Source organism: Lepisosteus platostomus, chromosome 13 (genome assembly GCF_059453375.1).
Source record: "Lepisosteus platostomus isolate fLepPlt1 chromosome 13, fLepPlt1.hap1, whole genome shotgun sequence".
Lineage (NCBI taxonomy): Eukaryota > Metazoa > Chordata > Actinopteri > Semionotiformes > Lepisosteidae > Lepisosteus > Lepisosteus platostomus.
The window spans coordinates 17,996,636-18,023,644 of NC_142623.1; the positions used below are offsets into that span (position 1 = coordinate 17,996,636).

General features: G+C 43.3%; 2 protein-coding genes across 5 annotated transcripts; both read right to left on the minus strand.

The window, feature by feature from the left end:
* Window positions 1-291: 291 nt before the first annotated feature.
* b3galt8 (beta-1,3-galactosyltransferase 8) lies at window positions 292-3,302 on the minus strand. The gene has a single exon (XM_088603670.1). The coding sequence runs from the start codon at window positions 2,869-2,871 to the stop codon at window positions 1,900-1,902; it is 972 nt and encodes a 323-aa protein (XP_088459796.1). The 5' UTR covers window positions 2,872-3,302; the 3' UTR covers window positions 292-1,899.
* Window positions 3,303-9,793: 6,491 nt separating this feature from the next.
* LOC148650148 (prostaglandin E2 receptor EP1 subtype-like) lies at window positions 9,794-22,033 on the minus strand. 4 transcript variants are annotated; one of them, XM_088603674.1, is made up of 4 exons: window positions 20,614-21,032; window positions 19,757-19,896; window positions 17,023-17,896; window positions 9,794-12,010 (listed from the first exon to the last, which is right to left on the minus strand). In XM_088603674.1, the coding sequence occupies exons 3-4, from the start codon at window positions 17,860-17,862 to the stop codon at window positions 11,744-11,746; spliced, it is 1,107 nt and encodes a 368-aa protein (XP_088459800.1). In that variant the 5' UTR covers window positions 17,863-17,896; window positions 19,757-19,896; window positions 20,614-21,032; the 3' UTR covers window positions 9,794-11,743. The 4 variants fall into 4 exon arrangements, with proteins under 4 accessions (XP_088459800.1, XP_088459799.1, XP_088459798.1 ...); XM_088603673.1 differs by lacking the exons at window positions 19,757-19,896; window positions 20,614-21,032 and adding an exon at window positions 21,921-22,033; XM_088603672.1 differs by lacking the exon at window positions 19,757-19,896.
* Window positions 22,034-27,009: the final 4,976 nt, after the last annotated feature.

Sequence of the window (27,009 nt, forward strand, 5' to 3'; positions counted from 1 at the left end):
AAAAGCTCATTCAGTCCAATATTGGCTCCAGTATCACAGTTTGGCATCTCAGATGCTGGTACTTTATAGAGACCCAGAAAATCTGCACACACCCTCTTCTTGAGATAGCTAGGTGTTTTGCAAGCAAGGTGTAATCAAAACTTTTTCTCCCAAGAGACTTTTCAAAGAGAGGCTTTTTGGCTCAGGAACTGTGGCTTGCAAACATGCAGGGAAAATGAGATGTCAAAGCAAAGACAGAAATGGAGATGTCATTGTGAAATTTAACACGGGGATATAGATCAATGACAAATGTCAGCCTAACTCAGTGGCAATTTTAATTTTGGCTTTACTGAGACAATACATATTAGAATAACTTGAAGGGGAACTGCAACACTATTTTTGTATTTCGGAGTCAGAAAGAATCAGCTTTGATGAGTGCATTTCAAACACACAATGAAAGTAAAATTTACACAGTAAAGTGTTAAACCTCCAATTTCCATCACAAAATAGATTGTTTTCAGGTATGCACAGTGCCATGTTCTGCGATTCAGAACAAGGCAACAAAACTTTCGGTGAGGTGAAGCAGCCCTATTACACTGTGAACTGTGAGGCTTGTGAATATATTTTTTTTAATCCAATAGAAATATTGCTCTTGATTTCTAGATGGTTTTGCGGACAAATACTATTTACTTACTAAAGGACAAAGAGAGGCCAGGCTGAGAGACAGAAGCCATGTTGGGAGTCCTTGGACAGGAAAGAGAGAGAAGCCAGGCCTGTCGCCGCTGGAGACGGGAAACCAAACAGCTGTGTTTACAGCTGAATTCATATCAGCATGCCACATTAAGACCGGGATCAAAACAGAATCCTGTTTCCACACTAATACTAATAATACAACTCATATTATCTCTGTAGACAGTTGTGTATATCTGTACAAAGACTGCATGTTTCCAGATAAAGTTTAAAATTAGAGCTAAGTTAGTGGATAGAACAAAGTTAAACAATCAGGAGCACTAAATCATGCCCCTTTGCATATATTAAAAATGGAAGATTAAAATAACAGAAGAGAAAGCAGAGTTCACCCAGACCAATATTTAGAACCCCACTTGCAGGCGTTTCTTTAGTCTGCTGTCATCCAAGGACCTATCTAGAGCCCTCCTGCAACTTCAGACACTCGAACGTAAAAGAAACAAAACTTATGACAGAGCGACAGTACTTTAACTTCCTTCCTCTCCACCTGACTTCCTTCTGAATTGTTATGTGTTGCAGAGTTTCAGAGTGGCACCAAAGTATTAATAACAACCAGGAAAGAAACTGTCTTGGGTTTTGGAGAGGTTACTAACCCATGTCTTTGAGCAACCACTCAGGGCAAATTCCTGAATTCCCTAGATTCCAGAAACACAGACTTTTTTCTGTGATATTTCTGGCCTTGATGCTATATGACCAGTATTCCATCTGGCATTTTTGCAGTTATGTGCTTTCAATACAACCACATGAAACAAGAGACTTGAGTGCCACTCTGTAAATCAATAATCAACACAGAAAACACAATGCACATCGGGCTATTATCCATGTCCTGTTTTTATTCAGCTTCCATTACGTCACCAGCTCACATTTGCTTCAGGGGTTCAGGATTATACAGCCGCACACATTACTAAGGACTGCTTATCTGTCTTATGATAACAGCTGTGCAACATTATAGATTTTAAACGGTAATCACCTGGTGACCCAAATACACTTGTTCTGAGGTTCATGAAGAAAAGAAACCAGTTGAAATGTCAGCTTGAGAACAAGCAGTTAGAAGTTCTAAAGGCACAAGGTCTTAAAAACATAATCACCTGTATGAAGGCACTTTTCAGGAATGTGCTGCCTTAAAGAAAGTTGGTTGCCAAGTCCTGATTCATACTTCCTGCCTGGCTGGATTCAGCAGGTGAACTTGGCTTTGCTAAAGTCATGCCAGACGTGAAGCAGTTTGCTGGGCGTGTAGCCTGTGACTGTGATGAGCTGGGAGAAGATGCACCTCTCATAGGCCACGGACCGAATGTTGAACAAGCTGCGCCACCATGAGGAACGCCTGGGCGGGACTCCAAGCACCTGCAAGCACAAGCCCAGGTAGATGTCCTCCAGAGGAACGGGCCTGACAAACTTGGAAGCAGACAGCAGCTTTTTAGCCAGACCCACGGAGAAGACGTAACCCGTCCCAGAGACATAGGGCGGATAGGTATCTTCGGGATAGGCGTCCTCTGGCATGTACCACTTACTTTGCTTACTTCTGCGAGGCCTTCCGTCAGCAATGACCGCTCCTGTGATGAAGTCCTCCTTGGCAGGGACACTCCGAGGGTCCAGGACCTTGTTGACCAGGTAGTCCACGTTGAGGAACATGTCAGTGTCGATCTTCATGGCGTAGGAAGCCCCCGGGCAGTAGGTGGCCAGCCAGTCCAGGATCATCATGGTCTTGATGGTCAGGTTGCGGTAGCTGTCCAGGAAGTCCTTCTGGACAATGTCCCGGTGCTCTCGGCTCTCCTCCTCCAGTGCTGCCTGGATCCGAGGGGCCTGGTCACCTTGGGGCAGCCCCACGTAGAAGATCCGCCAGATGATCACCCCTGGGATCAGGCCCTCTCGGCCCCAGGTGTTCCGGATGGCGTCTCTGGCCGCGCGATCAGTGGGAGCCACTGGGATCATGAGGATCAGGAAGGGGGACATGTCCCGGCACTTGTCCGGCTCGTTGAGGACATATCTGTATGTGGACGGAGAGATGACCTTGTACAGCTTGGACTCCACAAGCTGCTGTCTCTGATGCTGCTCTCTGGGGAACCAAACCAGGTAGATCAAGAGGGAAAGCAATCCTGTAAAGAGCCAGCATCTTCCCCGTCTCCAGAGCCACACTCCCACCATGCTGATTTCACCGTTCTTTCTCCTTCAGCCCCATCCCTGCGGCTCACAATCTTCCTCAGAGGAGCGACGCCTCAGCCAGATGCCCTGCATGGAATTTCCTGGTTTCCTGTTTTTTTTTCTCCAACCTTTCTGTGGGCATTGCACTCTGTAGCCCCGGCTGCTCTTCTAATTGTTTCTAAGCTACTTCTCTTTCCCCTGTTAGCTGAAGAGAAGCTCCTCCCTGAGCTTACAAGAAATTTGCACAGTCCCTCCCCCGCAGCACCTATGTTAAAGATCAACAAACTTGTTTCCTGAAGAACGGAGGGGGAGGACAAGCAGTCTGACATCTTCATTCTTCAAGTTTGACAATGATTCAATCAAGTAAACATGAAACACCGGGGATCAGAAAGTAAAGCATTATAAACAAAATGGCTTTTACACAGAGAGCTTCCTTTTGGCTCTCTTTTTTCCCCTAAAATCCACAAAACAGCGCCAGTGGCATGGGCTGGTTAAACAGCAACTTTTGTTTGATCAGATACCAGCCTCTCCCGTAGTCCAGCACAAGCTGATAAGGAATGACTTGTAGACTTATTCTCCAGGTTTTCCTAATCAAGAGGTTCACTTCTTTAAACTGTTCACCCTGCACGACAGACAGGTTCCCTTGACCAGCCTACCCCTCTGGGCCGTTTGTCTTATTACAGCTTTCAGATGTTTCGAATATGTTTTCCACCTCACAAATACTCAAAAAATGGCAGTTTGTCGCATTTATTACCAAGGTACTTTACAGATTCTGGTAATTCTACATAATCAAAACAGAGTTTGCTTTCAGATGGTGAAAAACTCATCTTCAGGCCCCTCAGTGCTTTCCAGTCGCTGTTCCACCTCAACATCTGTAAAATCCACCGAATATTTTATGTCTCTGTATATACACTGTTTTATTTATTATCTCAGTAAGGCCAAAGGGAAATGTACAATGTATGAGGCCACTGAAGTGGATTCTGATTCTGAGAATGTGGCATTTGGGATGTCTCATCTCCGCACTGTTTTCTCAAACCAGATTTACCTGCCCTGTTGCACCCTCCTTGTCCTAAACACAGCTGTAAAACGAGCTGGCCTATAATGAGCTCTGAGCTCAAGACTCTGGAATTCCTAAACTGCATTCCACATTGGTAGAACTGTGTTATTACTCAGATCGCATGGAGACAGCAACAGGACAACACCCTTACCTGAATGAAAACAGGACGTAGAGGAAGGGTTTCAGAAATCAAACAAAGCTTTATTCCCGTGCTTACAGTCTGGGTAATTGGAGACTTCGCTGTTCTGCTTCCTATGGTCATATACGGGTTTTTCACACGAAGCCGTATTGAACAGTATTTCTCGCATTGTGAACGTGTGCACACAGCGGTCCCCCGGGTTCCAGTTAGTGCGTAATTACGCATCGATGAAAAACCGAAGGTTTAAAAAAAGATAATTAGCTCACTGATAGTTTGATGTACAGGCTGTGGAAATTCCCACAAGTCGTGGTCTTTAAAATGCATTTGGTTTGGAGGCGTTCTGTGCTTCCATTGCGAAGATATGGACAAAAGAATATTCGAGCGTGGTCAAAAAAATGTTATAAAAACGACAAAGTGAAGGCTGAGAAAGCATCCACAATGTATTTTATACAGAAAACAAGTGTTTTTGTAACTCTAAGAGATTTCGCGAAAGCGCTACAGGCGTGCCAAAATCGTTTTCGAACTTCAAGCTAACTTTATCCCGGTATCATCGGCCGTGTCCCAGTATGCGCACTTGCGGTCTTGGTCAAATCTGCAAGGGTTTAGGGTGCTTTATTTCTAAATCTGTGTTTTACAAGGGTGCTTGCGAGCCCTTAATAAAACGCCCTTCTCTGAAGTCCGCATCGGAGCGGACTCTAAAGGAAACTTCCCCCCATTCTAAGCGAAACGGGGACGTTTCATGTTCTAACCTATTAAAGCGGAGAAAAATTGCTGTGGGGGTATAAAATATTCTTGTTGAAATGAACTTTTTACAGTTTTTAAACCCATTGTATATCAAAACAAAACTTCATTAGGCTACTTAAGATTCATACTGTATGTGTTATAGGTACGAAGTGTTGACATAAAGCTTTTATAGCGTCACCCCATTACGACTGATGTATATTCGTTTAGTAGACGTATTTAATAAATATGTGTACCATTAAAGGTTTGAGCTTTTAAGTATTGTCAAGATTACCTTTTTATATTTTACTTTATATGAACGTAAATAAATGCGTTTTGTTCTTCGTACTGTCATTGTTGTACTGGGACAGACGATATGAAATGCATTAGTAATACAAAGTTTTGAATACACAGCGGTATTGCCAAAGTTTTCCTTAATTTACTTTGCCCGTTTCGAGTCGAGCCTGTTCCACACGATGTGTCTCTACTTCTGTGCAGGGACAGGCGAGATAATAAAAATGGTGTCCCCCTGACCCTTTTTATAACGGCGCGCCCTCGCATGCTCGAGCACTTGAAGTCCACACTGGCGCTGAGTCACAGAGGTGCGGGCTTGGAGGAAGGGCTTCGGGTTTAAGTAGGGCTATTGGGACAAGGCAACGACCTTTTAAGATGAAGTGCAGACCCTAACCCGCTTCTGCTGGATACAATTTTATCACCATTATAGCTTTTCAGTACACGTTCAATGGCGTAGATGGAGTGTCCAAGCAGGTATTCCACAGACGAAACATTTTGCCGCGTTGAGTGGAAAAAAATAATTTCCTCAGGGTACCCCGCTGCGTATTTTCCTTGGACAGTATGGATATCACCTGTATGTGGTGATGAAACAAGGCACAAAATTGCGTTCGCTTATCTGCCCATCTTAGACTCTTCGTTGCATTTGACACGCGCACTTCATGCAGAGAAAAAAAATGTCACCCTTTAATCAGAACCACCACTCGCCGACTCTTTTTATCCAATTATTCTTTGTCAAAAACATTTTTAGAACTGAATAGAACTCTGCTACTTTTGGAGGATGACTAAATACCACATGAATTACTGTCAGCTGTAGCTCAGTAAAACTTGAACTCTGCCAAAGATGAATAATGGTCAAAACCTTTACTGCTAAATCAGTGATTCAATAAAGGAAAAATTTCCCTTAGGTGGCAGCAAAGTACTATTACACATTACGTTTGTCTGCAGTTTCTCTGGTCATGATATTTCACAATTCTCGGAGCAGGGAACTCCTTTCCCTCTCAGTGCAGGGCTACAGTTCTGTCTCGCTTTACTAGCGGATTAAGCTGATGAGGCCTCAACTGATTATCTCTGACGTTTTCAGGTGCGCATGAATTATGTAAAGGCCCAGGCCATTAAGAAGCTAGTTGCAGCAGAAGTCAGTGGACCAAGTTGTCATCTGGGATCAGGAATGTACAGTGGCCATCAAAAGTACTTATCATAGGACTTGTGCAATCAGTTATTTTCTCTTTTAAATTTATAATATTTATAATAACTGCAGCTATCGAAACTATTAATCCCCTTGGGCATTTCATATTTTATTGTTTCAAAATGGAATCATAATATATTGATTTGGGCTTTTAATTGCTATTGGTGAACACCCAACCATCTATAATGTCATAATGAAAACAAAATTCTACAGATCCTCTTAGATTCATTATAAATATAAAATGGGAAATAGATGATTGCATAAGTATTCACCCCTTTGTTATGACACACCTAAATACATTGTGGTGCAACCAAATGTCTTTGGAAGTCACATCTTTAGTTGTATGGAGTTCACCTGTGTGCAATTTCACCTTAATTAATGAGTTCAGGTTAAAAACATCTATATCTGGGAGATCCTACAACTGGTTTGTACAACTCTCAGCAAAAATCACATAATGAAAACTAAGGAACATTCAAAGCAAATCTGGGATCAGGTAATCGAAGAGGAAGGGTATAGGAACATTTCCAAGGTATTAAATATTCCCCAAATTACAGTGAAGTCATTATAAACAAACAGGAAAAACAGGACATCCTAAAACAATGAGTATCCAGGTGAGAAGAGCACCAGTAGGGTGTCCACTAAGAGGACAGTGATAACTCCAAAGGAATTGCAGTCTTCCATTGCTGAGATGGGAGAAACTGCATACAACAACAAGTCTGGGTGCTTCACAAATCTGGACTTCATGGAAGAGTGGCAGAACAAAAAACCCTGTTGAAAAAACCCACATTAGATCTTGACTGCCAGAGCCCAAGCAGAACCAGTATCTACGGTCTGATGAGACCAAAATGGATGTTTTTGGCCTTGACGCTAAGCTCTGTGTTTGGTGTACACTTAACTGTGCACATCATCCTGTGAACACCATCTTTACTGTGAAGCATGTTGCAGGCAGCAGCATGTCATGGAGATACTTCACTGCACCAGGGCCTGGAAGACTTGTGAAGATAGAAGGCAAAAAGATGCAGCAAAGTCCAGAGAATTCCTGGAGGAAAACCAGCTACAGTCTGCAAAATACCTGGGATTAGGAAGAAAATTCAGCAGGACAATGACCCAAATGTATAGCCGAAGCCACACTCCATCTGAGAATCTGCTGAAATCTAACTGGGTTGCTCTTTTGGAACGGTCCCCATCCAACTCAAGGGAGCTTGAGCAATTTTGGAAAGAATGGGCAAAAATGAGTGTCCAAATGTTCCAATTAGTTAGAAACATTGACGTTGTAGTATGTTTTGTGTTCATCAGTGGCAAATAATCCCAATTACATACTGTACATTAAGATCCCATTTGTATTATAACTCCATGTGTAACACTATACAATGTGAAAAAGTCCGGAGGGGTGAATACTTTTAATATCCACAGTAGCTTGTGAAATGCAGGCTGTGTAGCCAATGCATATAGAAATCCATGAGCTTTCCTCAGATCAGTTATTTCCTTAAAACACCCCTGCTCACTGACTATTTAATGCCATCTATCAAATGCTTAGAACTGTGGTCCCTCGTCACAAGAAAAACATCAGTTATTTTTAAATTTGATTAAAATCTGTCACAGCATACAGTCATCTTGGCCAGGATTGTCCAACCCCTGGCCTGGAGGGCAAGTGTGTCTGCAGGTTTTCATTTTCTTATTGACCTCTTCAGCTTGTAATATATTGAACTAGACAACCCCCCCTCTTCATGCCCAGCTATGTTAATGAGACCTTGAAGACCCGCAGATACACTGCCCATAATTCCTATGTCATGAAGGAGAGCTCTGTACAGAAAATACCATGGCTCTGCAGGAGCAGGAGTGAGTGCTGGTATTTTTTTCTAACCATTTCCATCAAACTCGGGGTTCAATTCGGGGTTATGGGAGAACTGGTGCCTATCTCTGCCAGCAACGAGGTGCAAGGCAGGATACACCCTGGATGGAACACCAGTCCATCGCAGGGCAGACACACAGACACAAACACATACGTTCACTCCAGGGCCAATTTTCCCAGAAGCCAATTAACCTGCCAGTTTTTGGACTGTGGGAGGGAAATCAGAGGACCTGGAGGAAACCCATGCAAACATAGGGAGAACTTGCAAACTCCATGCAGACAGCACCACAGGAACTGCACTCAGGGCCCCAGCACTGCGAGGCACCAATGCTAACCACTGCACCACCATGCCACACACGTTTAATTATCAGAAATTAAATACTGAGTGGTCACATTAATAAGAATCTCTTTATATGAATATTTTAAACTATTAGCTACTGAATAAAGGGGATTGGTAGACCAGCAACTAAATGACCAACAACTGTCTGATTTAATTTCTGAGATTTACTTTACCTTGGATTCAAACTGGATAGTTAATTAATTCTTGTAGGTATAAGAGTGAAGTTCTCACGGTCATCCCACATGCAGCAGTGGTTTATGATGAACTTCGAATATGAGGGGAAAAAAAAGGAGTTCAGCAAAGTTTTGTCAAGGAGCACACACCTTGTTAGTGATCTCAGAGGAAGAACCGCAAAAGACTGTGGATTAATGCTCAATTTGAAGCTGAATCTAAAATCCAGCCCTCAGGAGGATAATATCCTTATCATACCTGTAAATTGTTATGGCAGGGTGCCAGGCAGCCACTTAATGAACACTGCGTGCTCATTAGTGCTCAGGAGATTAGTTCTGTTCCAGCTCTCTCCACTCCTTAGCCTGAGAGGTTCCCAGTCCTGGCTGTGGAAATCCACACTGCTGCACGTTTGTGCTCCAGCCTGGCTTTGAGCTACACAGCTGAACCATTAATTGACTTAATAATAGGATTCATCGGAGAGGTTTGTTTTGAGGTCATACAGTATGTACGTTGCGATTTGCCCTATATTGCATTTCATAAGTAAGATAAAATCCCCAAACCTGAGTGGAATAATACCTTTTAACTGTTCAATTAGGTAATCAGACTCAGTTGCAATCAGACCAGCATGTGTGGGGGCCACTATGACCAGGACTGGGAATTCCTGACCTATAAGAGGTGGTGTGCTGTGGCCCTCAAGGAGCAGGAGTGAATATCGCTCCTCTGTTCACCTAAGATGGGAATCAAAGGAATGACTGACTGGACATGCCAAAGGGCACTTGCCTGGGTACTGCCAATCCAGTGCCCTCCGGGCCACACTGTCTTTGTCAAAGGGTAAGTATTCCCCAAGGTCCCATCTCTACATTTCATCTCTCCAAAGCGCAGCGTCCACGACGCGGCTGCTGGCTCGGACTGGCACATGCTGGTCGCCTTAGCTACACACAGCCTCCCGATGATGACGAGAGCAGCAGCGTGCCAGGCTACTCCCGCGTTCTCAAAATCAGACAGTGTCTGCATCTGGGGCTGTTTGAGAATTCCTGGTCCACCGCAGGCAGTGAACAACAGCCTTGAACCTTGGAGAGCTAAAAAAAACAAAACCTCTCGATAGCAGTTAAGATCAGCTATACTCTGGAATGCCTCAAAGGAAAAAACAACAGCAGAACATTACGTCAGTGATAGTTTATTTATTTACAGTACATTCAGTAGCTTTACAAACCTTAGCTTGCACTTCTCCCAGACAATTGGGAAACCGACTTAGATAATAAATACACATACACAGTATTTATACAACGAAAGCTTTTGATCTCACATATACAAACAAACACTGGTAAAGAGCATGACATTGCTTGGTGTAGCAACATTCACCTGCAATTCAGCAAAACCAGCCTTTTACAGTTTTGTAGCACTCTGTGCATTTGAATCCTAGCCTCAGAGCGTCCTTCAAGAAAACGCCCAGCAGTTTGAGTCTGGTCTTGGGGGGGTGAAAGTGCAAAGAGGGCAGCTGTTAATAATGTTTAGAGATTCATTGTGGAATCAGATAGGATTAAAGATGTTTATAAAAAACATCCAAATGCTGGAACGGCACTTATTTGCTTTGCAGTTGCATTCCAGAGCGACAGAGAAAAGCCTGAAAAAGACTACAGATACACTGCATCTCAAACCGACTACTGATCTCCAATACAGAAACCCCAGCAATACCAACCTCTTCTCCATACACACACCTACACACTTCCAACAGCTTCTTGACTGTAACCTTCTTTTACTCCCTTCACACTGATATGTAAAGTGCTAAATCCCATCTGAATAGGTTTAGTTTTTGAGGACTATGTTAGCTTCTGGATATTCCGTCACACCCAAGCAGGAAGTGGCTTGTTTAGCTGAGTCTGTTTAACGCCCTTGCAGTTAAGATTCGACTGCATGGCTGGGCTGCTGGTTCCAGTCTCCTGCATCGCTTCTTTCATTTCGGAAAGGAGTGGGCGGAAGAGATACTGAGCTGTTAGAATGCAAGGAATGACATTCGATTCTCCATTTCCGGCAGACCATTCCAACACAGTTCTTTAGACCACTCGGCTACCCTGGCCCATGCACCTGTGCCTCTCTGGACCCGGCCTTTGCCTACCCCTGCTCCAACTAAGGAGGGACTGAGTGTAAGAATGCAGCACGCTTTTCTGTTGAAAGTATAGAAGGAGGAACAGATCGCATGTTTCCACATGAATTTTCTATATTCATCAGCATGGAAATCCTAAGCCATGTTGAAATCAATCATTTGTGAAAAATCCGTCATTTTCCCACCCTGCATTGTGCAGGGAAGTTGTAAGGAAAAGGGGATGGTTTTCTACATGTTACATTCCTGTTCCCAAGAGAACAGAGCCCACATCTAGTATCGCAATCGTAGCGTCTACCTTAACGTTCTACATCACTAAGGCAAATCGGTTGTAGAGCTCCACGCTCCAGCTTGAGATTTAATGAAGAACATTGCTCTGGTTCAACCTAAATATGCTCTGTTTTGCAGTGATCCACTGATGTATTCCTTGTATATCTGAACCTACCACAACATTTATTCTACTGCTGTGACTTCCCTGAGCAGTCCCATGGGATCAGTGGATGACAAGCTTTCCCCTCTTCTATAGTGCCTGAAATGCGAACCCACACTGCTTTCCTGTTCACTTCCCTGCTGCTGCTGAGGGCACAGTGCAGAGCAGCCCGCGTGGGAAACAGGACCTCTTCTCTGCCCATCAACACTTCCCCTGTGACTGAGCAGGCAGTCGTAGGGAGGTCTTCCCCATGTTGCAACCCCTGCCCCTTAAAACTGTATACACCAGCTTTTCCTTCCCAGGACCCCCAACATTCTCTGCCCCCGTTCCCCTTCTTTAGGGATTCTTAGGGATTCAGACTGGGATGTTTAGTCTTCTTGCCCATCAATGCGTTTCCTGTCTTCAGGCTGAGTGCCCTCTGTCAATGCACTGAATCGGGAGGCACGGCTCCACGGATGGAAGGCACCAGCCCACTCCCCTTCTGGGGGAGTGGTGGGAACACTGATTAATGAACAAATGTCCCCTCCCCACCACCTTGCTTGTCCTCCAGACCTCGAATGGGCTCCTCTATCCAGGCTAGTGTCCTCACACCCGGTTCACGGCCATCTTCTCCGAACCCTGGAGGGAGCTGATCTCCCATCGCCGAAACGTGCTCCCTTTCAGGTTGCTCTGCCCCTTGGCGATGGTGTAGATCTTCCGCAGCACAGCTCTCCGCAGCAGAATGTACACCCAGGGATCCAAGATCTGGTTCCAGGAAGCAAGCCGGACCCCCAGAACCATCAGCCGCTTGTAGTACTGGAGGTCCACCTCACAGTTGCTGTAAGATTTGGTCACGGAAATCATGCCGAAGATCTGAGGGAGACAAAAACACAAGCTTTCAGCTTTCCAGTCCAGTTTTTCACCACTACTTTAGGAGAAGTAAAAAGGACAGGATGAAAGACTAAATCAGGCAGTTAAGATTCAATGTTACCTTGAAACTGAGTCTCTGGAGAAAATGCTTTCCTGCACAGTTTGCAAAGTCAATCCTGTTGACGATGCAGAAACACAAACTATTTTTTCAGCCCCTGCAGGGTGCAGTTTTAAATAAACAGTTGTTGAAAACAAGTTTCAAATTATTCTGACACAACACCGTGAAGTAAAGGAAACCTACGACTGACAAAGACAAAAAGGCAGTGTAAACTGAGCTATACATTTCACACTGTGACAGATGCTCTATTTATTTTGCTTTTTGCTGCCTTTTCACTCATCCATCTATTTTCAGTTCAGAGTTGTGTGGGAGCCGTTGCCTATTCTGGCAAGCAATGGGCAGGATACACCCTGGGCAGGATGCTACTGCATCTCAGGGAAGACAGACAAACACACACACTCACACTAGAGCCGGTTTTCCCAGAAGCCGATTCACCTACCACTATGTCTTTGGACTGTAAAAGGAAACCAGAGCACCCAGAGGAATCTCAGGGAGAACATACAAACTCTACACAGACAGCATCCCCAGGTCTGGAATGGAACCCAAGGCCCCAGCATTGCGAGGCAGCAATATTAACCACTGTACCCTCATGCCACTCAGAGCTTTTTCAGTTCAGCCATGCAGTATACAGTATACTCAATTACACTGGAGTTCATCGGCAACGCATTCTGATGACTCTGCAGAAATGCTGACAGAGTTGAGCCTGGGAGAGCAGCTGTTCACTATTCATTGTTCCTGGGCTTATCTGTTAATATCCTCTCCCTGTCACTTTCCTCCATCTATAACCAGAGAGGCGTTTTCGCAAAATGGCACTGTTATCTGGCTTTAGATGTAACACCTTTACAAAACATACGAAAGCAGCTTTTTAGAGACTTTGAAACACTCTGCTGTTGTCATGGTTTGCCTCGTCAATTAAAAACAAAGCAAACATCATGTAATACTCTGCGTCTGGCAGTCGGGGGACAAGACAAAGCAAAATAAAAAAATGGTCAAAAACAGCCTTTGTGAAAATGAAATTTTGATATTCCATTTTGGGGTTGGTATAAAAAAAGATGTTAAAAAGATGTGATGCTTTGTTTAAAATGGGTACAAAACATCCCATTTTGGCTTTACAGACAATGAAAAAGTGGCATTTTAGAATTACTCATAAAGGAAAAAACAGATGGAGGCTATCATTTATTTCACCAGCTGAACATGTTGAAATGGTGTGTCATATTTTCATACTGTGATACCAAGATAAGAGATGTGCAAGTCACAAGGCCAAAAGCTGGGCTTTTTTGAGCTTCAACTTGCTCACAAAAGAGCCGATAAATCATAACACAAAGCAGCCTGCTGCTTAGGTCTTACAGTGCAGGCTCCTGAGGAGTTCTGTGACCTCTGTCTGCCCCTGTACCACAGTTTGCTAACGAGTTGAAAGGCTGAAATCATTTGTTACTTTCCAGATGACTTTATACGGAGCAGCAAAGATTGAATCTTTCTGTTCTTCAGTGTTTGTGCTCAGGAAAGGTTCATCTCCTTTGGCACTGATAGACTAAAGAGACAGAACCTTTTTAGTCTAGAACACTGAAATAACGTTCAAGTGCATTTAAACCTGAGAATAGCAGGCACCGCTTTACCCAAAGAGTTGTGGGAGTATGGAACAAGTTAGTTAGCCATGCTGAAGTAGATATGCTGGTTTATTTCAATTATTTACTACCAAACAGGCTAGATGGGCTGAATTTTCTTACCTTTACCTGTCGCGAAAGAGAGCCCCAGATCTGTTGCTCAAGCAGTACTAAAATCTAAGGATGCTTGGAGGCAGACGCACTGAAATACTGCACACAAAAAAAAATGCCGGACACTTCAACTTCAGCTTTCCAAATTATTCAGCTTCTCCACAGAGACCATGACTGAGATTTGGATGTAGAGGCCAAAAAATGCTAAATTATCGACAGCTCTTCTCAATAAGCGAGCAAAAAAGCACAAACCCAGTACTGCCACTGAAAAAGACTGAAGCAGAAGTGTCTGTCAGTTTGTGTTATTAAGATTCGATTGCACAGCCAAGTTACAGTAAAGCATTGTGATGGATGTGGTGACTTTAGTGAAACTCTTGCTTTATAGGAGTTTAGGAAAGATTTTCTGGGTGATTCCTTTTTCCTGCTTCCTCATTTTCAATACAAAGTTTGGTAATTACAATATTTGTACAGCTGGATTTGCTGGAGAAATCCCAGTAATGCTCAAGGCTACAGCAACAGTGCAACAATCTGGGATTTAAACCCACTATTTCCACAAAGCTTTCAATGTCTAGTCTACTAGACTACAGTCATTGTAAGGTTTTTATAACTAAATCTTGGGAAGGATCACACAGCTCCTAGGAATATGTTTACTCTCTGACATTACAGTATAGTTATATGTTACTGTAGTAATACACTGTTACTACTGTGCAAACACAGAAAATTGTGACCATACAAAGGGGAGTGGATTCCTGTGGAAAGAGCATGAAATCACACTTTCCTAAAGGACTCCCAGACAGAACCAGAACAAATCCCGAGAAATGCACATGTTCCCAGCACCGTATACATTACATATTCACAGACAGGACAGCCTGTGTTTGCTATTTCCTGCCGTTTCCTTCCTGAGCTTTTGAATGTCTGATTGCACGCCTCAGGAGTGATTATCTTCCCTTTTTGGCTTTCATTGCTATTTGCAATCCTAAGTGTTCAAGAAACAGCCTCTGAGAGATGACTGGTGGGAAATAGCAAGTATTAATGCATCATTCATCTGGGTCCCCAAGTGGCTAATGCATCACCAGTGGATGGTTCAGACACTGTGGCTCATTATTGTTTTGTTTCCTGTAAAAATCTGCCTCTTAATCAGCTATTAGACACCTCTCAACAGCCTCTTTTCTATTTCTGCCACCCAGAATATGACACGCCAGAAAATGACTCTTGGAAAACAAATGCCAGAAATACAGAAATGAAGAATGTATGAAGCTCAGAGAAAACAGAGCCATGGAGGCTCGTGAGGTCAGAACTTAGCCTCTCCTGCCACAACCTCCCTTTTGCTCAGTACACAGGCAGATTGCTCTGTACGAAGATTGTCTGTCTTCCTATAATTAATAATAATAATAATAATAATAATAATCATAATAATAATAATAATAATAATAATAATAATAATAATAATAATAGCTTACACTTTTATAGAGCTTTTCTGGACATTCCACTCAAAGCTCTTCATGGGTAATTGGGACTTCCCTCCACCAACACCAGTGTGCAGCCCCACCTGGATGATGTGACAGCAGCCATAGTGTGCCAGTACGCGCACCATAAACCAGCTATCAGTGGGGAGGAGAACAGAGTGATGCAGCCAATTCATAGATGGGGATTATTAGGAGGCCATGATTGGTAAAGGCCAGAGGGAAATCTGGCCAGGATGCTGGGGTTACACTCATACTCTTTTCGAGAAAGGCCCTGGGATTTTTAATGACCACAGAGAGTCAGGACCTCGGTTTTACGTCTCATCCTATCATCTGGAGATCCCTTTGTTACACAAGTTCAAGATACTGATTATATATATTGGCTTCCTATTGGTCATCAGCTCCCATACACACTTTACCAGCAAGAAAACAGCTTTGAAACCCCCACAGCACTGATCAAACACTATGTGTGTAGTAGGATCTCTGGGGTAGTTGGGAGAAGTGTTCAGGTCTCTGGCTCCAAGTTCTCAATGCAGACACTTCTCATGGAGAAAACTGAGCAAAGTATGTTATTTCTACTGCTTCTCTACATAATCAATCAGCAAGAAGACACTTGTGAAACCCCCATAGCACTGAACACTACGTGACTATTCAGTAGAGATCTCTGGGGTAGCTGGAAGCAGTGCCAACTCTGGATCTCTGGGAAACTCTGGGAAACTGGGAGTGTAGTTACCAGTCAGCAATGGGGATTTACGTGCCACTGACCTCCCGTCCATAGGCTGTCCCATCCGCTTCCACTAAGTGCTTCCACTTCCTATGTGGAATCTACATGGAAGTGCATTTAAAACTAGATACAGGAGGCACTTCATTTCCCATAGGGTAGTGGGAATGTGGAATGAACTATCTAGCCAGGTTGTTGAAGCTGATACCCTGGCTTAATTCATATAATGACTGGATGAGATTCTCAGCTCAAATAGCTACTAACTGCCAAACTGGTTAGATGGGCTGAATAGCTAACGTTAATTTAATAATAATAATAATTGCTTACATTTATATAGCTCTTTTCTGGATACTCCACTCAAAGCACTTTACAGTAATGGGGACTCCCCTCCACCACCACCAATGTGCAGCCCCACCTGGGTGATGTGTCAGCAGCCATAGTGCCCCAGTACGCTCACCACACACCAGCTATCAGTGGGGAGGAGAACAGAGTGATAAAGCCCATTCACAGATGGGGATTATTAAGAGGCCATGATTGGTAAGGGCCAATGGGAATTTTGGCCAGGACCCCGGGGTTACACCCTTACTCTTTTTGAGAAACACCCTGGGATTTTAAATGACTACAGAGAGTCAGGACCTTGGTTTTACGTCTCATCCGAAGGATGGTGCCTTTTTACAGTATAGTATTAGGACCCACATGGACCGCAGGGTAAGCGCCCCCTGCTGGCCCCACTAACACCTCTTCCTGCAGCAACCTTGTTTGCAACAAGTCTGCAACTTCTTATGTTCCTCCTTAATGCTACAGGATCAGGGACGCGCCCCAGCTCTGAAAATCAGTTGGGAGCGTGAAGTACTTCATGTTTGTCCCTAAAATGGGTGTTTGTGAGCCTCTGTCGTCCTGTGAGAAGCCACCGCCCTCCCCATGGCCTGATTGAGCCTTATCACGCAGGAGCTCGCCCGAACTCCAGCTGGCAATGGCGCTCGTGCCTTCCCACTCACCAGCAGGGGGCTCCAGCAGATGCAGGAAGTGACCATGATGCCCACCAGCTGCACCACCATCTCAATGTCGTGGGACTTGGCCCGGCGGTTGTAGGTCCTCTTGCGGAGACGCGCCAGGACCAGGGTGAGGCCGCTGGTGGTGTTGCAGACCATGGACACCCCCAGGGAGGTCAGGCCGAGGCCAGAGAAGAGCAGCACGAAGATGACATCTGATGCGGTGGTGTCACTGTCCACCTTGATGAAGCACCAGGTGCCGGGATACTGCATGCCATAGGCACCCAGCTGGAAGCAGGGCAGCAGGGCCACGCAGAGGGCGAAGAGCCAGATGACGGCCAGCGACAGCTTTGTCCGGGTGGACGTCACCAGGGCCGAGTGGAGCAGGGGCCGGGTGACGCCCAGGCAGCGCTCGGCTGCCATGGCGCAGCCCAGGAAGAGCGGACACAAGCCAAAAAACACCATGCACCCTCCCAGGAACTGGCACAGAGCGTCGGAGGAGGCGTAGGAATCCGGCACTAGGTACAGCCGCAGCACGAGAGCCCCCGGGATGATGTGGCCGGCGAAGTCGGTGGCCACCAGTGAGCTGGCGAAGAGGAGAAAGGTGGCTTTGGAGCGCCGCCGCATGCGGGCATAGGCTTTGGCCAGGATGAACAAGGCAATGATGTTGGACAGGATGCCCAGAGTCATGGACAGCCCGGCGGCCGTCGGATCTGTAGGTTTGTAAGCAAAGACTCTCTCGTCGACCACACTCATGTTGTCCCCGAGCATCCAGGTGTGGTTTCGGGAGTTGGCGGAGTCTTGGCCAGCCCCCGACGTGTTAAACTGATGCACAGCTAACATCATGGGGCTCCGCAGGTCAGAACTGGCGTAAGGGGGCCTGAAGGACAGATGGAGAAAAAAAGAAGAAATTATACTGTGTTGGGAAAGTGTGTCTGTAGATCGGAGCTACTTAGCGTATGTCACGTACATTCCCCTACATTGCAGAGTTTGGCTACAACCAGCTCCTTACCTAAGGAACTGATAAAATCAGCTGGCATGCAGCAGTCAAGCCTCTATACTAATGCACTGCAATGGAATGGATCAGAAGGACCATTTGATATAGCCTATAGCAAGGACTGCATATACAGTATATGATATATAATATACTGTAGAGCCTTAGTGTCTCCAACCACCTGGAGAGCTGCAATACTTTGTTTTTTTATAGGTGTCCTCAATCAGCTCATCTGAAACGGAAGACGGTTGGATTGAAAACTTCACAGCCGCAATGAAATGAAAACCAGACTCTTCCCTTCCCCTACAGGGAATATGAATTCGAATAATCTCGGGTTTGGAATGTATTAGGGCGACTGGAATCCTGTTGTTATTGCTGCATTACTCAATTTTACTTAAGAGACTACAAAATGATTTTTTTCCCCACAAAAGAGCAAAACATGGCGCTCCCCTACTACGGAGAGATATGTTTCTCGTTTGTGCTCACAGATGGTGATTGATAAAACAGAAAAATGATAAAGCTTCGCCAGAAACACTAGAAACATGATTGTTACTGTAGATATACCCCAGAAAAGCCAGGCGAATACGGTGAAAACGGCGTTTCTGAACAGATATTCTGCGTAGCTGCGGTGGGAAAATGAATATCAGGGTTATTTACAAATAGAGAATCCCCTAAGCAAACTTTTAAGTGTAGACGTCTGTCGCTCTTCTTTTTGCTCCTTTTCCAATACTTTTTTTGTGGAAGTGCAGAACTTCCGTATTATAAATTAATAATTTCAAGGGTATCGGTCCATCGAAAGAACCGAGACAGTACCGAGAATAAATCATGACAGCCTAGAAAAAAATAATTTTAGAATACAAAAAACGCGATCTTACCCACGTGTCGGTGAAAACATACAGTACGTTCTTATAGTGTGCCTTTCGTTTTATAAAAAACAAAAATAATTAAACGATGCATATGTAATAGAAACTTTTTCTCGAGTGTCTCGAGTACTGTGCGGTCTATAGAAAGCATTCCTATAAATGCATTTCTCTACAATTTCTAGTGCCCAGGATTGTTCCAAGCCATGTAGACACTCTAGTTCCATTTGTCTTTAATGCCTGAGAGCAAGGCAAGTTAGGACAGTTCAGATGCCAGAGACTATCACGAACGCGCCTGCTCAGACAGGGCGCTATTTTAAGAAGTGATGGTTATCTTTTGGAGAATGAATCGTTCTTTCTTAATCTGATCAATGCTGTGCTATCTCCGACTTGCCACAGTTTTTGTATCTAGCACGAATAAAAATTCAAAAGACCTGGGAGACCAGTATACAGTATATGATTCCAGTTGCCCTAATACATTGCAAATCCGCATTTCAAGCTTGTATAAAAAAAATCACTGAGCGGAATTAGTCATTATCAAATATGATGCTGTTTTAAATGTAAGTGACGAAAACATCTTGTTTTTAAATACTAAGGCTTCACCCAATTTGTTCAATAATATAAAAGAATAGAACCAGACGTAATCAGTCTAATAAATACACTAAATTAAAGGTTTTCTCAGTGGATTAATAGCAGAGAAAATATGACTAACAGGAAGAAAACAAACGACCGGTTAGAAATTAAAAAACAAAAATCAGGTAGAAAAAGGTTTTAGATATTTTACAGCGCAGTTTGACACAATTAAAATATGTATAGGTTTAATGCTAAACTTCAGGAAATTAAAATCAACGTTGCACAGACACATAATTCGTCGACGGTAACAGACCTGTAGGTTATGTACAATTATTTTTCTCCGCACTACAACAGTTGTGGTACGAGGGCTCGTAGGGAGTCAAACTGGCAAAAGCTATTGGATAGCAGACGCTTTGCATGCAAACTTCTCCTCATTCATTCCGGTCTTAGACACTGTAATAATGATCGAGTCATCAGTCAAGAAACCGCTTCTCAGAAATGAGCTATTTTGCAAACAAAAAAGTAATTATTGTTATAAGACATTCTGAAGAACTAAAAATGCTATTTAGTTGTGAAAAATGTTTTAATTACATTTAAAGATATTTATTTAAATGATCGGTAAAGCTAAAGAGAAAATTCGCTTTATCTACCTTGTTTTTATAAATAGTTAAGTGGTCATTTCTCAGAGCACTCATTGTTGCTCCTCTGTGATAGCAATAATTGTTTCAAAATCAGTTATGTCCACAATAATCTTATTTAGTTTCATTATATAAGATATATTCATGATATTAGCCTTTTTACTGCTGTAGTGTTGCTATAAACATTTTAATAACATTCTTTCCCTTTTAATTTCGCGTGCAGGTGCAGACACCCTTTATAACTTATAAAGACATACTGTACAGATCAACTGTACAAAGGCACACTGACAAGTCATGAAATCCACTTGACAGCACTGATGATGACAAAATTAACCTTGTCAAAGCACAGGTGAATTTGCGTCCTTTCACTATAATTCATACCAAAAACCCTTTCAAAAGCCCCTTCTTAAGCAAATGACATCAGGCTGTTCACGACAAAGTTTTGAAATTAATGCCTACATCAAAAGGTTTCAGGGATAGTTAATAAAAATGCTCTCAAAGGGAAAGGGAAGTACATTTTCCAAGAGTTTACCGTTTCAAATAAAGATTCTTTGGCGACGGTGAAAGATGACATGATTTGAAAACGATTTAGCTTTTTAAATAATTTTCAGCTTTCCCTGTTTAAACTCCTGTTCCGATAAGGCGCTCTCTTGCTTTTCAGTTCTTCACGAAGTCCAAACCACAGTCTTGTACACTTCAAAATCAAGCCGTTTCAGGGAAAAAACAGTTTTCAATTCTTGCTGCAGCGCGTCTCCAAAATGACTGATTCGGAAATAAATACCGTTCATTTTAAATCCGTTAATGCGTGACGCAGAAGTGAAATATCCTTTTATTCTTGAAAGAAAATACAAATACATAATCCTTCACGCGTTTAGTCATGTAAAGCTAGACCCATCTGTGTATTGTATGTCCCCATCTCGATGTTAATGCCTTTTCACTGGCAACCAGATTTATATTATTTTTAACCTGTAGGCGGCGACTCGAGGGGGCGGCGAAGCGAATCGATTCGGAAACAGCAGCGTGTGCCAGGTACTATGAGAGAGGAGCTGTAGTGAACATGGAAACCAGCGGGTCTTCAGACTCAGCAAGATTAATTTCCAAGTATTTAATGCAAGTCCAGTCTGTGTGTGTGTGTTTCAGCGATCTTGTAACAGTTTCATTTACATGAAGGTAAATAAGACTGAAAAAAAAGATTGAGAACCGAGCCACCCTTCCTTCCTACGGCTTTGAACAGAATTCTCTCAGGAAAATAACCCCAAAGTTGTTAAATTTAGTTTTTCTTTAGAAAAGTTTGGCGATCACACTAAGGCGAGAGAAGACAGACCCCTTGGAATTACAAATTTGAAAACGCCTGTTTTTTCTAGTCTGGCGGTGGGCTCCTGAAAGTTTCCATTTGTTTTTATGCAGTAATGAGTAAGGGCCCTTCTTCAAAATTGAATTGTGCATCAAACTGCAACGCGGTTTTATTAAGTTTTTGCTTTTTTGTCAAACAAAAACGTTTGGAAAGAGTTTTTCAAAGCACACTGTTTGCCTTTGCATAGCTGACAAGGAAGTATTATAATTTTAATGAAACATTACTGCCTAATAATACTGCCAGTGAAAACAAAAACCCCAAATCGAAATGGAGGACATACACAAGTGGTACACAGATTTCAGTGTACAGTTTATCACCGATGGGTTTCAGAGCATGGTGCGACACTGATTAACTCTCCTGAGTTGTACCTTTATATCTGGCAGGACTGGAGAAAACTTGAAATGAGCTTTTTTGGGTTCAGTAGCAGACATTGAACATGACTGAAACTCCTCAGAAAGGTGAAAGGTCATGCAGAATGCACATACCTGTAGTATCCCAGTATCCCCCACCAAAGAGGAAGAGTTAGAGCTCCAGCACAAACAGCCTTGGAGCCCAGAAGAAGGCAGCTGCCTGTGACCAGAGTGCTCTTGCATGAGCTATGCCTGGAAACAGAGAAGATAGTGTCAGTGCTGTATTTAAAATTTGGAAGCTAGCCATGGTTAGAGTTCGGGGCGGGGATCTCTAAGGCACCCTTTGCCACTTACTTTTTTTTAATCTATGTGGACCTTGTGTAAAAAGGTGTCAGGTGACCTCTACAGTTTTGGCCAAAGCTGTTTGCAATCATCATCATTCAATATCTCTCCTATTCGTAAGGTGGCAATAACAAGGAAGTGAGATTTCACAGACAGTATAAAACTCAGCTGCAACTTAATTCAGGTCATTAGCTGTTGGCATGAGTAAGGACGTCGCTGGCCCTAAAACAGTTTTATTCGGGAAATGCACACACATAGCCCTGCTGTATTACATGGAGAAGGACGGCATAAAATACAGGAGTGGTCTATTTTCTCAGGAGTGCCTCTAAGCCACTGTCAACAATACCCTTTTCTCTTTGAGCATCTGCCTCAGGCCCTGCATTTGTCATGCGACATGCCACTGCAGTTGTGCCATGGATTGTTCTGCTTAATTCGGATCGCCTCCAGCTGTGTTTATTGTGCAACACCACGCCCACACAAGATTCCTGCCTGTGTTATGGGGTCACACCTCTTGTATCTGAGGGCCCTGCATCACAAGGGGCACAGCCAGGACATTATCCTTTGGCGCCTTCAGAACATGAGGAGCGCGAGACCTGAGAAAGGAAACACGAGAGCATCAGTTTGTAAGAAAGGCTTCAAACGAGAGGAGGTCATTGGGCCTGTCTAGCTCAGTTGTTAGTAGTTGATCGATTCAGAGAATCTGTTTTTAAGCCAGGCTTCATCCGCTTAGACATGTCTGAGTAGCCTATTCCATTAACCCAGAAAAAAAGATTAAATTGATCCAAATTAAGGTTTTATTGTGTGATTTCAACCCTACTTTACAGACTAAGCAGAGGATGTTTTCAAGGAGCATTGCTAATTGCAGACAATAAGTAGGACAATGACTGAGAATGAAGTTTCCAGGTTTAAAAGCTGTTTGACAAGTGACACACACAGAGCCCTGTAAACTAAATGGCCATACCCTTACATTTCTTCCATCACTTTTTTGGGGGTATTACATACTTTACTCTGCGTTGCCACAAAATAAATAACCATCCTGTAACACAGATCATCCACATTCAAGTCACAAATTTAATTAATACCTGCTTATCTATTCCCTGCTCTGTGGACTTAGAAGACAGTGTGAACAGCAGAGCAGAAGATTTCATTAAAAACACCCAGACTGTGAAATTCAATTGAATGCATTGTTGAATTGAATCCACCACTGCATGTGTTCCACTACAGCCCCAGTGTGCACCCAAAAAGACAACTGCGTGGTTTCCGGTACAGGATAATGTTGAGAGGCCCCCCCATTTGGGATCATCTCATGCTCCTGGGAATCTGTCTCAGAGAACGGGATGTACTCGTGTCGAGTGTTTTAACTCTTCCACCATCTGTCCGGGGCCTGCAGGAGCAGTCGTGAGCAACTCGAGCTCTGCCCACCCACGGGCTGCGCTGTGTGCAAAGTCAGGTGGGTGTGTTCAAGTGTAGCTATTCCTGCTGCTCTTCCCTGCATGGGGGGGTGGGGTCATGACTGCAATACAAGCTGTTCCCCCAGTACAGAACCCACGCTGACCTGTCCCAAGTGACCATGCTTCACGACTGTCTCGTTTTTAGATGTACAGATTCAGCGGGGCTCTCTTCAATGCGGTCATTATTCGGGCTGTTCTGTCACAGAGTAGCAGGCCCTTTAGAGTGCACTTCAATGCACTTGTCTTGTCCAGTTCATACATCATTCAAACGCCATTTCTTAAATAGCAATGTTAGAGCTGTGGCTTGTGGCCAAGGTGCAATATGATATCTGCTATATGACGACACCTCGCGACACCGCCAAGAAAAAGAAATACAGGGGAAGAAGTGCATGAGAATTGGACCAACGTCGTTGGTGTTACATGCTCCCTGGTTGGTGGTTTCAGTCTGGCTCTCAGCACTATGACTACCTAAGGGACATATAGGTCACCCTAATGTTCCCCATCAGATGTGGTGAAGTTTTTTTGAAATGTTAACATAAACATAGTCTTTTCGGAGCTCTGTGCCACTGTTCACAGCATTTCCATTGCGTTAAACCACAGTAAAAGTACAATGAAGTGCACTGAAGTGACTGGAAGAGCACAGTAAAGCACAGGAGTTTCCTAACTCCTACATCAGAAAGACTACAGAAACTACAATTATCCTGCAGCTAGGATCACACCTTTTCCCTTCTCTCAACTAATTTTCTTCTAAATTCTCTCTATTAATTGTCGGTTTCATTTCACAGCTCTCTACACCTATCCTGACTTCGAACCTCCTGATTGGCCTCTCTTTCTGTTCCCCGCTCCTGCCTCCTGCTCCTTCTCTCTCCCAGTTTTTGTTCTCCCGCTACATTTCCTTTGCTTCCTGCCCTGTCTTTCTCACGCCTGAAGAAGGCTCCACGGCCGAAACATTGTGTTTTCTTTCTTCTCTTTTCAGCATGGAATAAACCTATGACTTGCTCCTTTGCGGCCTACGCATGCTGATGCAGCTATCCACCCGAACTACAGTAAACAGACTAGTGCGGCAGAGGGGTGTTAGCATGCAAGCTATGATCATGCTGAAACCGCAGCGCCAGGTTCGACAATCCTGCTGCAGGAGGGCCGGTATGTCTGTGGGTTTTCAGTCCAGCTGGGCTTGGAACAGCCCAAATCAGCTCATCAATTGTTTTCAACCAGCTCTTGACATGTTTAAAGAGACCAAGAAAACCTGCAGACGCAGCTCTGCCCTGCAGGACTGGGACTGGAGATCCCTTTCATTGCAGAATTAGTAGGCTCAAGAGGAAATGAGGATAAACTTGCCTATGGGCAGTTCTCTCCACATCCAGCTGAACTAGACCTCTGCTGTAATTTGGCAAACCTTGATTTAGCTACAATTTGAGCACAGGCAAAGAACAGCTTCAGACTAGCTCTTTTATAGATGTTTTTACAGCCCACAATGCTTAACAATGCTTAAAAAGGCCCTCAATGGTCATTAAGTTAAAGCACTTTTAATGAATGATTATTGAAAAATAATAATGCCTTCTCGGTGTGAGCTTCTTGAAACCATGTTTCATAAGGGAAGCTCAATGGCATGAAATTATGGAGTGCACATAGCATTCATTCGGGCAGGTGCGTCTGTTTGTTTAAACTAATCAGACCCTGGAACTAATTTAGACAGATGGTCTGGAGGCCAGCTTAGATTAACATCTTCGGGAAGCACGGGGTTACATTACAGAGTTTACTCAAAGAAAGCCAGTATCTTTCAGAACAGAGGGAGGTGTCTGGGTTTCTAAAACCACTGTCTTAGATTGTATTTTTGTAGCTGATGATGCTGAAAGAAGCAAAGCTCTTAATAAGAACTTCACCAAATCAGCATATGGTCCAAATTATTTTTAAATTGTTTATAAAGCAGGGTTTGTTCAAATTCCTGCTGAACATTGTTAACCAAAAGGAAAACCCAGCCTGACAGCTGCAAAGGAGAAAAGCATCTAAAAACCTTAAAGAAGGTTGAAATGAACATGTTGTGTAATCTTAAATAAGGACTGTGTGAAAACAAAAGAGACTGTATGTTCTTAATTTGAAAGAGATTGCACAAAACTGAACCAAGAGCTCAGCCATATTGTTGAAGTGGATTTTGTAGCATCACCTGAGAAACCTCACTTGCCCTTGCAAGAAAGGCTACAAACAAGAGTAGGTAATTTGGCCAATCTGGTCCATTTGCTTGTGGGTTTCTTGTGAGTAGCCAATTGATCCAAGGACCATGTCCAGTTTTTTTGTGAAAGAAGCTGTGGTATCTGCTTTAACAATATGACTGGGTAGCTTGCGCTACACACCCACCACCTACTATGTAATGAAGTGTTTCACAGTTCATTATGAAAAAAAACTACTGACTTAATTTTAAATGCTTGAATCAGGTTACAGGACTGTGATCCTTTGTGTTAAAGACTAAAAAGGTTCAGTTCTTTTATCCGGTCAATGTAGAACATTCATTCTGCTTGGGAATGTTTCTTTTTGTTTGACACCTGACTGATTCTAGAGCAGGAATTTGTTTTTTTAATTTCCATTTATATTCCATTAGATTATATTTCCATTTATAATGAGACAACCACAACCATGCACAATATATGTTTGTTTTACTAGTGCCTTATACACCCATTCATCCAATTTCCAACTGCTTCATCCAGTACAGGGCCACAGGGGGGCCTATCCCAGCTAACAGTGGGCACAAGGCAAAGCACACCACAGGCGGGATGCCTGACCACTGCAAAGGACACACTCACACCAGGGTCCATTTTCCCTGAAGCCAATCAACGTTCCTGTATGTCTTTGGATTATGGGAGGAAAGTGGAGCACCCAGAGGAAACACATGCAAACTCAGGTCGGATGTATAGACTCCACATACATAGAACTCCAGAAACTGAACCCAGGGCCTCAGCACTGCCAGGTAGTAACACTAACCAGTGTGCCAATGTGTCTTGTGCAATTTTAATGTACATTATAATTTTTGGCATAGTTAAAAGTTTATTTCCTTTTAATTGTTTCTCCACATTGTCTAGTGAAGGTGCCAAAATGTAGTCAATACTAATACTAAGGTCTTTTTCATATGTAGCTATTTCTTCATTTTATGCACTTGTTTGTAATAAATATCACTTGCCAGGTGTTTGCCCAGTCTTCACTTTTATCAAAATCCTTTTAAATTTCATTTGCTCCTTCTACAGTGTTTGTTAATCCTCTGTTTATATCTGCAAACATGGTCAGTATACTATCTCTACCGGAATCTAACTCAATGATATAAATCAGGAAGAGCTGGTAGGAAGAAAATACTGAATATAGAAATAACATGTATATATTGTGTCTGTTCATTTTCCTTTTTCATTTGGGGGAATATAGTACATTCAAGGCAGTATATATTT